Source organism: Pantherophis guttatus, chromosome 7 (genome assembly GCF_059756535.1).
Source record: "Pantherophis guttatus breed Tessera chromosome 7, ASM5975653v1, whole genome shotgun sequence".
Lineage (NCBI taxonomy): Eukaryota > Metazoa > Chordata > Lepidosauria > Squamata > Colubridae > Pantherophis > Pantherophis guttatus.
In genome coordinates this window covers 68535949-68549382 of record NC_142069.1, presented here as the reverse complement: position 1 = coordinate 68549382, position 13434 = coordinate 68535949, and the positions used below count along the sequence as shown (strand labels likewise).

At 36.3% G+C, this 13434-nt stretch overlaps 1 protein-coding gene across 1 annotated transcript in view; it reads right to left on the bottom strand.

Moving 5' to 3' along the window:
• Positions 1–13434, bottom strand: part of CPED1 (cadherin like and PC-esterase domain containing 1) — a 101132-nt gene that overhangs the window by 77484 nt on the left and 10214 nt on the right. Inside the window, exon 3 of the mRNA XM_034431067.3 lies at positions 5347–5524. Within this exon, the coding sequence (XP_034286958.2) occupies positions 5347–5524 (178 nt within the window). The remainder of the gene's footprint in view (positions 1–5346; positions 5525–13434) is intronic.

The window sequence follows — 13434 nt, the reverse complement described above, 5'->3', positions numbered from 1 at the left end:
GAAGAGGTTGCAGAAAAAAATGCTTTTAGAAACCTATGAGATCCCAGCTGAGCCGCGCGATCATCAGAGGCTTTTTTTTATCTTTTAAAAGCATTTTTTCAGGCGAAGAGGTTGTAGAAAAAATGCTTTTAAAAGTAAAAAAAAAAGTCTCTGATGAGGTGGGCGGGGTAAGCGAGTGGCGACCGGGCTGGGGACCGGTTCGGGGGCGTGGCCAGCCAATGTTATTACCGGTTCTCCAAACTACTAAAAAATTTTACTACCGGTTCTTGCAAATTGGTGCGAACTGGGTGCAACCCACCACTGGTACATATGCAATGTGTGGTTGAAGTGAATGTACGGACATCAAGTAGCACCCACTACTGTGTTGCTCATTCACAGGTAAGGTGGGCTCTAGATTGTGAATAAAGATCATTTATTTATATTACAGCTGTGCAACATTGGAGTCAAAGAAAAAAGTACTTCAAAGCAGGCAGGAGCATAAGTAGTTTTCATTGCCATGATATAAAAAAGATGTTGAGGCTCTAGAAAGAGTGCAGAGAAGAGCAACAAAGATGATTAGGGGACTGGAGGCTAAAACATACAAAGAACGGTTGCAGGAATTGGGTATATCTAGTTTAATGAAAAGAAGGACTAGGGGTGATATGATAGCAGTGTTCCAATATCTAAGGAGCTACCACAAAGAAGAGGGGGAATCAATCTATTTTCCAAAGCACTTAGGGCAGAAAAAGAAGCAATGGATAGAAACTAATCAAGGAGAGAATCAACCTAGAACTCAGTATAAATTTCCTGACAGAACAATTAATCAGTGGAATGACTTGCCTCCAGAAGTTGTGGGTGCTCCAACACTGGAAGTTTTTTAAAAAAAGATTGGGCAACCATTTGTCTGAAATGGTATAGGGTTTCCTGCTTGAGCAGGAGGTTGGACTAGAAGATCTCTAAGTTCCCTTTCAACTCTTTTATTCTGTTATTTGTTTATAATTCTTCAAAGCAGCTACAACTTTTTCCAGGATCACATGGCTACCTTCCAGCTTTTTTATCTTTAAATTCAAAATGCCACGAATCTTTCAAAGGAAGTGGCATGATAAGTCAGAGTTATTGAAAATGGGCTAAGAACAGATTTTGTTAAAATAGGAATGATCCACCTTCTACAGAATGCTAGGCTCCAAGACTGATTTCTACAATTCTTGGAATAAAAGCAAATTTATTTTATTTATTTATTTATTAGTTCAATTTATATGCTGCCCTTCTCCGGAGACTCAGGGCGGTTTACAATGCGTTAAGCAATAGTTACTTATTATTTAATTATAAGTAATTAAAAATAATTACTTATCTTTATGCAAACTAAAGGATGAGGAATCACATTTCTTATTTATACTATTTTTTATGGTTGGCAATATTTAATATTTCACAGCACAGACTACATCTTTAAATCTCAAAGATTGAAAATAAAATAGGAAAATTCGTTATAGAGATTTGTAAAGAAAAAGAAACAAATTCACTAGATAATTAATCAAATGAACAATAGTACCTTACAACTACTATGCAGTTTTACAACGATTGACTTCGCAAATGCATACTTACTTTGTTATCTACTATAATTTTCTACTATAAAATGTGTGTTTTCCCCATTTTAAACAGTTATAGTTTGCTGGTTCTTTAGAAGTATGTGGGACTATTTTATCAGTGTTTCTATTTCATTTCTTAGATTTATTTAGAGATTCACCCAATGAGGTCATATTAAGAGCTCTATTTAAATAGTACTGTTTATATAAGACTATAAGAGTAACAAGTACAGAGGTACAGCACATGTAAATTTCTAATATTATTGCACATTCCTGTAAGAGCTATAATGGGAATTTCTGTAACACTACTCTAATACTGTATGTCAGGCTTTGAACTTCGCACCTCACATAGTGTCTGCTGGGACTCTCTGTATAAATGTGGCATAGCATCCTCCCCTGAATGTGACTGTGGGGTCCCATGTCAAACTGTAGATCACATTGTGACTCACTGTAAGCTGAGGGCATATTCTGGTCCAGTATCTAATTTTTTTTAATATAAACAATGCTGTGCTTCGATGGTTAAATGGCCTAGACATTGGTATTTGAACATACCAAGGTATTTTTAAACATTTATATTTTATTGTGTTCTGCTAATCTACATAAAATGTTAATATATATTGCTAATCTATGTATGATATGCCATATGCTAAATACAGTAAATACATTGTATAATGTGGTGGCATATGTGTTGGTATCTTCCTTCTATGGATTTCTTTAGGCCATCACAATTGTATTTATTTATTTTATATTTGTCAAATTTCTACACTACCCATCTCACCTAGTGACTTGGGCAGTTTACAAACAATGCTTTTTAAAGAGCTATTCAGCTGATATTTTAGATTGCTTGGTTTAACTTTGCTCACATGGGCAGGGTGAGGTATTAGTAGATTCTCATCCTCTAAAGCAGGGGTGTCAAACTCGCATCGTTACATCATCATCATCAGGTAACATATTACGACTTTTTCCCCTTCGCTAAACTGGGTGTGTGTGTGGCCAGCGTGTGACGCATCCGGCCCGCGGGCCACAAGTTTGACACCACTGCTATAAAGTAAAGGTATGGAAGCTTCCATTGCAAAATGAAATAATTAAATCAGAACTAAGGAGAAATTTCCTGACAGTTAGAACAATTAATCAGTGGAAAAACTTGCCTCCAGAAGTTGTAAATGCTCCAACACTGGAAGATTTTAAGAAGAGACTAGTTAACCATTTGTCTGAAGTGGTGTAGGGTTTCCTGCCTAAGCAGGGGGTTGGACGGTTGGACTAGAAGACTTCCAAGGTCCCTTCCAACTCTGTTATATTCTATTCTGTCCAAGAAACAACAACAACAACAAATCAAATCAATCTGGTGATGTAAGATAGGTTGAGAGGCTGACTCATCCTATAAGGTGACTGACTATTTGTCTAAAACTGCAAAATTGATTGTTGATCATGGAAAGTTTGATCTTACAAAGATATGTTAGCTATTACTGTGGAAGTAATTCTTATACTAACACTATGAGATCTGACCTGAAATCTCTGTACCTCCTATCTGTTTGCCTTCTCTAAGGCCTTGAAGACCTGGTTGTTCTTCCTTGCTCTAGGATGAATCCTCTGGTTGGGTGTGTTTTGATCTATGTTTTGTTTTCAGAGAGTAACCAGATCCATCTTGTTCTGTTCTATATTGTGCTTTTATTATTTATTTTATTGTGAGCTGCCCAGCATTTGTTTGGAAAAGGCAACACCTTAACAAAATAAATTCAGTAAATAATTTCTGTTGCTTATAACTACTGAGCATAAAATGTGGACCTCCGCAGCTGAAAAGCAGATAGTCTGATCCTTCTTGTTTATCTTGACCTTTCCCAACATGATGTCTTCCAGATGTCTTGAGATAGCAGCTTAAGAAGCATCAGCCAGCATGACCCATAATTAAACAATGCCATCTATCAGATCCTCATAAGAGCATCTTCTCTGTAGCAGAGCCTGTCCTTTGGAATGAGCTTCCCCACTCCGTATCCTAATGGCCCCAACCCTGCTGATGTCTTGAAAGCCCTTAAAGACTTGGCTCTTTGCCCAAGTGTTTGGCAAAGATGACTGAAGCCTCTTTTTAGACTACGTTCAGTTGTTTTCCTTTGTTTTGTCATCCTTTACCTTTCTTTTTGTCCCTTGTTGGTTTCCTACTTTTAATGTTCTAAACAATTTGCAATCTGCCCAGAGTTTGTGGGATCTGGGCAGCATATAAATTTAAATAATAGTAATAACAAAAACAATATGAAATTTTCTAAAAGCAAAGGAATAAGAAATGTGGGAGGAACTGTTAGTAAATACACAATAGTATATAATTCAGTTTGTTAGTGGACTATGTCTTCCTCATAAAATATATCCTAATTATATTTTTAGTGTTTCCAGAAAGACAATTCCATTGTGAATTGCAAGTTATTACTAATAGCCTTACCAGAACTTTGCAACCCTAATTTTATCCCATCCAAATGGCCCTGATTTTATCTCATCTCTAGAAAGCTTATGTTTTTTTTCCATGTTACAAAACACTACTCAGATGAAAAATGGAGTACAGCGAGCAGAGATGAAGCTATCATTATACCAATAACTCTTGTTTGCCATAAGTGAGAACAAGCTTCCACTCTGCCTTACTAGCAAGAAAAGGCACTATATGTGATGTCTTAAGGCATATTCGCTGTAGGAAAAAGAATGAAATTAATCTTAAAATTATATTCTGTTTAGCAAGAAGTAGAATCTAATTCCTTTGTGATTAAACACATCAGCTGGAGCACAACAATACCAAACTTCCAGCAGGAATGGAACTTTTCCAACTGTCTTTCTTTAAAGCAACAAGGTTTTTTTCTCCTTCATAAACTTTGTACCGAGTCAAGTAGAGTTTAGATTTAAAACTATAATAAAGAAAAAGAATAAACTACAGGCTTCTGACATAGAACCAGATAAAGGCTTGATGGGAATATAATGAGAAATCATGATTTTGTGTTACAACAGCTGCAGTAATTCTTAGTCACTTTGGGCTTTCTGCAATATACTTTAATTATATTTATCCATCGCATTAAACCTCAAAGGTCTATTACTTGTTTAAACTAAGGTTTGAGAAGAAGTCAGGATCTGATATGATAATTTCTCAACTTTAGCTGTTATGAGAATTGCAATTTCTTTAAAACTCCAGATAGAGAAAGGTGGAATTCTTGCCACAATTCTTTGAAATATTAAGAAATCTTGGTTTGCTAATATGTACTGTATACGTTTGATACAAATACTGAATGCAGCTGTCAGGAAGAATCTAAGCAAGCCACTCTTCATTTCAGATGTAAATTCATTCAAATATAAGTAGATTTTAAGTTTCATTAAACTGAAGTCAAAGGATGTATTTAGAACAAACTCTCTGCTGCTTTTCCTTAAAACTTTTGATTTATTATGCTTTTAAGATGATTCTGCTCAGGAACCTGGCTTGGGTTTTTTTTCTTTCATTTTGTTTGCTTTCTGATTTCTCTGTTGTTTTTTGTTTTTCGAAATAAGAAGTAATATCAAGTTTAAAAAGTAAATAAAATAGTATGTTCTATGACAGGCCAAAATAAGAGCTGATGAACGAAATAAAATGTTTTTATCAGTTCTGTAATATACAGTCATCTAAAAATAAATAACCATTTGTCTGAAGTGATGTAGGGTTTCCTGCCTAAGCAGGGGGTTGGACTAGAAGACCTCCAAGGTCCCTTCCAACTCTGTTATTCTATTCTATTCTAAAATAAAATCCTGTTATAGTTAAGAAATAATTAATAATTTTCACCTGGATGTAAATGTTCATTTCTGTTTAGTTTCCTGTCTTCAATGACTGTAACTCTATAATTGTGTTGTGTAAGGATTTGCTGATATAATTGAAGATCTTGTCCATTGCCAGAAGAAGGGATGTGCAGTATGGCTTCCTTAGCTTTGTTATTAAAAAACTTAAAACTGGTATCTTCAATCTGAAACAAGAAAGAGAAAGCCATACATTACAATAAGCAATGAAATGCCGAGGACCATGAGATGATGACATAGAAAACTGGATCTCTTTTTCCTTACAATTGTTTCATAGAACCAAGTTATTCACACAACCACAATAATCACAGGTGAATGTGGGCAATGGCTATCTAATGCCCTACTGAGTTCTTTTGGACTCCCTTTCTCATGAATAGTAGTATTCCTGGGGAGGAAGCTACAGGTAATCTTTGACTTATGACCATAGGTTGGATCAGAATTTTGGTTGTAAAGTGATGTAATCATTGAGTCATAAGGTGACCAGATCTGATTTTATGACCATTTTATCACAGTCATTAGGCAAATCACATGGTTGTTAAGTGAATCACAACAATGTTAAGTGGATCCAGATGTCCCAATTGACTATGCTTATCGGAAGTGCATGGAAAAGTTGCAGTTTGAGATCACGTGCTTACAAGATGCTGCAACTGTTGCAAATGCAAGTCAGTCACAAAGCACCAAAATTGTGATCGCAGGACCATGGAGGTAATGTGACAGTTGGAACTTCAAGAACAGGTCAGTAGACACTCTTTCCAATGCCACTGTAATTTTGAACCGTTGTTAAATACATAGTCACAAGTCTACTTTATTTTGACAAAATTTGGCACAGAAGCCTGACTACAGGACCCAGATTGTTGGGGGCAATATGCTGACTCTGTAAACCGCTTAGAGAGGGCTGTAAAGTACTGTGAAGCAGTATATAAGTCTAAATGCTATTGCTATAGCTTTTGTGCACCTGGTAAATTGCAGGGAATTGCACCACATCTCTCAAAATTAGTTGGTTCGCTATATCCATAGAGTGCTAAATTAGCAAGAACAACAACAACAAAAGTCCTACCCCAGAGTCGGCAACATGTGACACTCTCAGTACCACTGAACAGCATCTCTAGGAAATTTGTCCAGTTATAAGGGTCCTAGGAACTCTTATTCATCAATATTTGGAGGGCTACAAATTGTTCACCTCTGCCCTGTGCAGTATACTTTACCAAATTAACAAGGAATGGTGCATATTTCTGATCATGGCAATCTGTTGCTTAAACAGACGATTTATGTAAAATAATAATCTCATTGTTGATAAGTGAGAACATGAATGCTGCATACCATTTAATCAGCACTGAGAGTTTTCATAGTAGCGTGTAAAATGCTGTGTTCCATTTGTAACAAACAGCTTGTTCAACATAAGCGTCCCATGATCTGAGACTTATAAAGGCAGACCAAACTAAATACATTTGAAATGGAATTCCGGATGAAAGGAAATAAATGGAAGATTGAATAATGAAGAAAATATTTGACTGCACAGAATGTGATAGTTTGACATTGGAACTGAAAAATAAAGGAGAGACAGAATACTATGAAATTTGGAATAGTGGTTCCAAATGGTTAGATTTAAGGAATGGAAGCCGGAACAAATAAGAACAAGGATGTGTAGATTGAAATAAGATGTAATATATGTAAATGTAAGCGTCTATAAAAGGTTAAGTATGTGTATATAATTAGCAATTAGTAATATATATTGAACACACAAGGGGCTTGTGTTACGCTTTAGTTCTGTATGGCGGAAATAACTCCAAGTTTTGTATGGTGGAGATAACCATGTCCAACTTTTTTAATAATAAAGAAAATTTTTTTAAAAAGAAAGAAATAAAAGGATGATTGCTTCAACTGGGGTGGGAGATAATTAATGAAATTGCAAGTTTAAAAAGCAGACTTATTTTTTGCTACAGCTTTGCAGAACATCTTTCTTCTGAAGGTAGCATTTGAGTACAATTTTATTATCCCCTACAAAAGATAAAACTGGAGGTTAAAAAAAAACTGAATAATCAAAGCTTTGGGATTATTAAATAATTGGCATGCTTACAAGAACAATTGTGCAAATGTGGTTATAAATTTCAGAATGGGCATTGTTCAAAAGAAGAAAGGGAGATCTTTCAGTCTAGTAAACAAGTCTAGTTCAAACTGCTTTGAACTCTTGATTAGTCTGGTAACCTGGTAGGTATAAAGTGATATTCACAACAACCTTTTTATGAGTTACAGGAAGTTGCTTTATGTTACACTTGGCTCAAGTGTTAAATTATGTTCAGGAAGGAGACACATAACTTGTATAACCTTTGATGAATGACTAATACTTGTCTAGTTTATTATAGAACACACATCTTTTCCACTTAACATTGATACGTTTATCATTTGTTAAATTATTAGTTCACTGTTTCTATATATTAAAACTCGGTACTATTAAAATATTCCCATCAAATGCATTGTGTTTATAAGCAAAAGTAATACGAGTGCAAAGGAAGTGCATGGGAATAAAATTACACTCTTGTAAATATATCCGCTCTCTGCCTTGCCATATTTATAACCTATTTGTCTAATAGTGAGGAATGAAATGTTCTTTATCCTCAAAACACCCCTTCTTCTGGAACAACCTTTGTCTTTTTTTATCTGCTTCTGCTTCTACTTTCTTATCTTTTCCCTTTCCTATGTGACTGCTGTCAGTTTGAGATCTACTAAAATCTAGGCTTTTCAATACGCAGTACAAACTTTCTCAGAAATAATAGGACAGCCAAAATCAGAACAAAACTTTTGAAAAAAATATTTCAAATGTTTTTAATAATTGTATTTAATTAATAATGTATAAATATAAATAAATAAATTAAATGTATTTAATAAATACATACATACAGAATGTAATCATTATATTACTATATTAATGACAGCCCCAAGGGTGCTTTTTCAAAAGGCAACTGGACTTTCTGATTTTCTTTTGAAGAAGTTTCGCTTCTCATCCAAGAAGCTTCTTCAGCTCTGACTGGATGGTAGGGAATGGAAGGATTTATATTCCTTGCAGACAGTTGGTCATTTGCATTCCTTGAGGCCTGTTGAGGCCACTTGGAGGTTTATTTGTGTCCTCAGGTTCACCTGAGTAGTGCAGAGTTGAATCCTACACCACTGAGTGGAAGGCCTGACAACCAGCAAAGATAGGAAAGAAAAAGAACTAAAACACATCAAGGAAGCCCTCAGAATGTGTGGCTACCCCAAATTGGCCTTCGTCAAATTATAAAAATGATCCAGCAGGAGCTCTTCCATAAAAGACAATAAAGATAACAATAAATGAAGCAATGTTGTCATTCCATACATGGCAGTAATATCTGAAATGCTCAGGAGGATCTTGAGCCAACACAACATATAGGCACATTTTAAACCCAAGAATACTCTAAGGCAGAAGCTGGTCCACCCCAAGAATAAAACACCCAGACATAAACTGAGCAACATGGTATATGCAGTACAATGCAGTGAGATATATGCAGATTGGGGAAACAGAACAAACACTTCATAAATGCATGGCACAGCATAAGAGAACAAACCCATCAGGACAAGATTCAGCAGTCCATCTGCATTTAAAAGACAAAAGCCACTCTTTTGAAGACAGCAAAGTCTGCATTTCGGTGAGAGGGGACCGTTGGTTTGAAAGAAGGGTCAAAGAGGCCATCTATGTCAAAATTTAACAGCCCTCTGTCAACAGATGGGGAGGGATATAACATCATCTATGTCTAGTCTACAACACAGTCCTTTCAGCAGTTCCAAGAGGGCTCCACACCCATTTGCATCACTCAGGTGACCCTGAGGACACAGATAAACCCCCAAGTGGCCTCAACAATTCCTAAAAGAATGCAAATGACCAGCTGTCTGCAAGGAATATAAATCCTTCCATTCCCCACCATCAGTCAGAGCTGAAGAATGGATGAGAAAGGAAATGTCTTCAAAGAAAAACAAGAAAGTGCAGTTGCCTCTTGAAAAAGCACATTTCTGACAACCATGAACTGGATGATTGAGAATCTCCATAGACATATATTAATGACAGTGTGGCAATATCAAGGGATACTGTGTTTTCCCAAAAATAAGCCCTCCCCTGAAAATAAGCCCTCCCCTGAAAATAAGCCCTCCCCGAAAATATTTAAACACATACGCAGCTGGTCCCCATCATTTCCTCTGGTTAGGGTTAGGGAGACATTTATTTGGGTGACTGTTCCATTACTTCCTGCATAAGGCAGTGTGTTGACTTTGACCAGATTCCAAATGCCAGAATACAAAATTTACTTTTGAAATTCAGTAGAAGTGCAATGTGGAGAAGTTTGGAAGGAGTGGATTTCTATGGAAAATCTTGCTTCCTCTTAGATTCAAAACAAAATTGAACAAACTTATTTTGCACAATTGAACTGTGTCTTGATTTTTGCAGTTTGCACACTAAATAAAGCTAATATTTGTTTTAATAAGAATGGAAGACTTAAAACGCTACAACTAAAAGCCAAAATAGATGCCTTCAAATTTTGGAGCCAAAAGACCAACATGCTCTACATTTTTATCGGAGTGTTGTCACATATGCTTTTCCTAGAAGAGGATACAGCAATGTGTGCGTGTGTGTGTAGAATTTAACCACAAACATTGGGTCAAGAAGAAAGAGTTAAAATCTACATTTCTTTCTAAATGCCAAACTTGTGATACCATTTCTCAACTGATACTTGAGACATTTCATATGACTTATGAATTCTTATCTATTCTTACATCTCTTTTGATCAGCAGTACTTTGCCCCTCAGAAAGGAAGATCATTTATAAAAATGTATTAAGATGTTATTTGTATACAGTTAGTCCTTGATTTATGACCAGAATTGATTGCTAAGCAAATAATAGTTCAGTGAATCACATCAAATTTTACAATCTTTTGGCCCCAATTGTTAAATCACTGCAGTTGTTAAGTGAAGCATATACAGCCATCAAGAGAATCCAGCTTCTCCCATTAACTTTGCTTGTTGGAAGCCAGTTGGGAATGTCACAAATGGCAATCATCTGACCTTGAGACATGGTAGCCATTGTAAATACATGCTGATTGCCAAGCACCCGATTTTGATCACATGACTGTGAAGATGCTGAGACAGTTGTAAGCATGCAGATCAGTCAAAAGTCACTTTTTTCAGGGTCATATCTTTGATATCTCAGTTGCTAAATGAATGGTTGTAATTTGAGGACTACATGTACTTCAAATCAACTTCAATGAATTGTGGTAGAAAAAGGAAGGAATCAGTTTTGCCATGAAAAAATTGAAATAATACAGGAATTCAGGACACCCGTTGTTACAACAATATCAAACAGTTGCTGAATAAATGTGCATTTGATAGAAAATGTTTGATTTTAGAACCAGATTCATTCACTTTAAGAGGAAGCAAAATCTGAGCCATGTTGAACAGGCTTTGACAGTATCTCTAATTTCCACACATAAAGCCTTATGCTATTTAAATATGAATCATCTCCTATGATCCAGTGGAATGTGACATATGGAAGTTTTCTTGAGTTTACTATCTAAATGCCAGGTAAGAAGAGCCAGCAAGGAAGCACAAGAGACAATTTTAGAAACTTGTGTACAGTCTGGAAGTCTGCCAAAGTCTAGCTATGTTCACACCTCTCACAAAACCTTTTGATTTATGCTAGCTTTTGTTAATTCAGTTAAGTCAAAGAATGCCTTGTACCACGAAGCATCAAAAGTTACAGATTAAATCAATCTTTGTCATGTACATTGCTCTTTTTTGTAACAACAAATACATTCATTTATTTATCAATCCCTGACTGAAGGGATTGAGATGTTAAAAATAGCATACAGGCACCAAATAGAGCAGTGTTTCTCAACCTTGACAACTTTCAAGATGTGTGACTTCATTTCCCAGAATTCTTCAGCCAACATGCTGGTTTGGGAATACTGGGAGCTGAAGACTACATATCTTCAAGTTGCCAAAGTTGAGAAAGGCTTTTTGAAAAGGGCTGCCAAAGCCTAAAGTGCTTTGCTGATGAGAAAGGAGGACTGGAGGGCTGCATGCGGCCTTCTGAGCATTCATTTCTCACCGGAGATCCACTTGACGAGGCCTCTGGCAATGAAAAAGGAGACCCGGAAGGCCATATGCAGCCCTTTGGGCCTCCTTTTTTTTTTTTTTTTATCACCAGAAGCCTCATCAAGCCCTTTGCTGATGAGAAAGGACGAAGCAAGCAAAGAAACAGGCACAAGAGGAGACCGATCTTCATAATGTAAGTCACCCAGCGTGGTAGGAAGGGGGGGGAGTAATTGTGTTGATTACACAAGGGAAGGAGAATGAAGTATCTGTGGGTTTGGGGAGGCCTTGGAGGGTCTGAAGTAGGTGATCTATTCCATCACTAGGCCCCCCCATGGCTTTCCCCATCCTGAGATACCTCATGTGCACTTAAGGAGCTGCGCATTCGATTATCGAATGTGTGGGCCAAAGCAGGGAGTGATCTAGTTCAAGGTACAAGATTCACTTCCACGAATCTCGGGTTACCAATGGAATGGGCAGGGTCCATTACATTTGTAACTCAAGGACTACCTGTAAGCCAGTTCCAGCAATATTTTTTTTTATTATGCACAATGATCATAATTAAAAATAGGTCTCTCCTGGAAAAAAAAATTGCAATGTACAACAAATCATCTAATATCACATTTTCAAAGTGTTTGGAAAAAACTTTGTTTGATTCTTGGTCTGAAAGAATGGAGTTCAGCTTTTATTTTTCTCTGTAAACACAAGGTAGGTTTCCCTGTAAAAACAAGTAGGTTTCGAAACAATACAATGTATAATGTATCAAGATCTATAATAATATAATTTAAAAAGGAATAAATGCAGGTGTTTGAACTTTTTCTTCAGTTTTATTTATTTCATTTGGTTTTAGAGCTGCTTAACTGAGAGTGGCTCTGGTGGGCTCTACTTTAAATAGCACAAAATGTAAAACGAGGTTCATTTGGCATTTGGCCAGAAGTGTTTTCCTCTATAAAGAGGCTGCTGTAGCACTAATTGAATAAATACGCTTGAACTGAAGCATAAAGAATTTGGCATTCATTAGTAGAAACTATAGTTCCCCTTTGAAATTCAGGAAACTTCATTTTTAAATTATGCTAGAAAGCAGAACTACTTTCATGACATAAACCAGACATTTTATTTTGCTTTGCATGTGTTAAAGTTTTGGAAGATGTACTTCAAGTTGTAGATATTATTTCAGTCTTAATTCAGTTATGTCTGTAGGCAGTGAGTAGGCCTATCTGCTGCCTTCCAGACCTTTTTGACTTCAGTTTCCATCAGTGCTAGTCACATGACCTTTAGCAAGGGATTGTGAGAACTAAAATTATACAGTGAACTAAATAGTAATACTGAAATCAAAGAAGGTATTTCCACTTTTATCCCTAACCTTCTACAGCAGCTTTTAAGCATATTTCTAATGCTAAAGAAATAGAGTGGGGAAAAAGAAGACTACAGGTAGTCCTTGACTTAACAGCAGTTCATTTAGTGACTAATCAAAGTTACAACGGCACTGAAAAAAGTGACTTATGACTGTTTTTCACAGTTACAACTTTTGTAGCATCCCCATGGACATGTGATCAAAATTCAGATGCTTGGCATCTGGTTCACATTTATGACCCTGGCTGCGTCCTAAGATCATTTGATTGCTTTTCGCAACCTTCTGACAAACAAAGTCAATGGGGAAGCCAGATTCACTTAACAACTGTTACTAATTTATCAACTGCAGTGATTCACTTAACAACTGTGGTAAGAAAGGTCATAAAATGGGGCAAAACTCATTTCAATGTCTCACTTAACAACAGAAAAGTTGGGCTCAATTGTGGTTGTAAGTTGAGGATTACCTGTATTAGTTTAGCATTGAATTTTGCCCTTTTTTACCATTTTTACCATTTTTTATCAACAAAATAAATCCAGTTACTGGGGGAGGGGAGTTTTCCCAGCAGTTCTCTGTGAGATTAAGGCAACCTATTTTTCCCCATCTCTCCCAGAAGTTGCAGACATGTTCCTG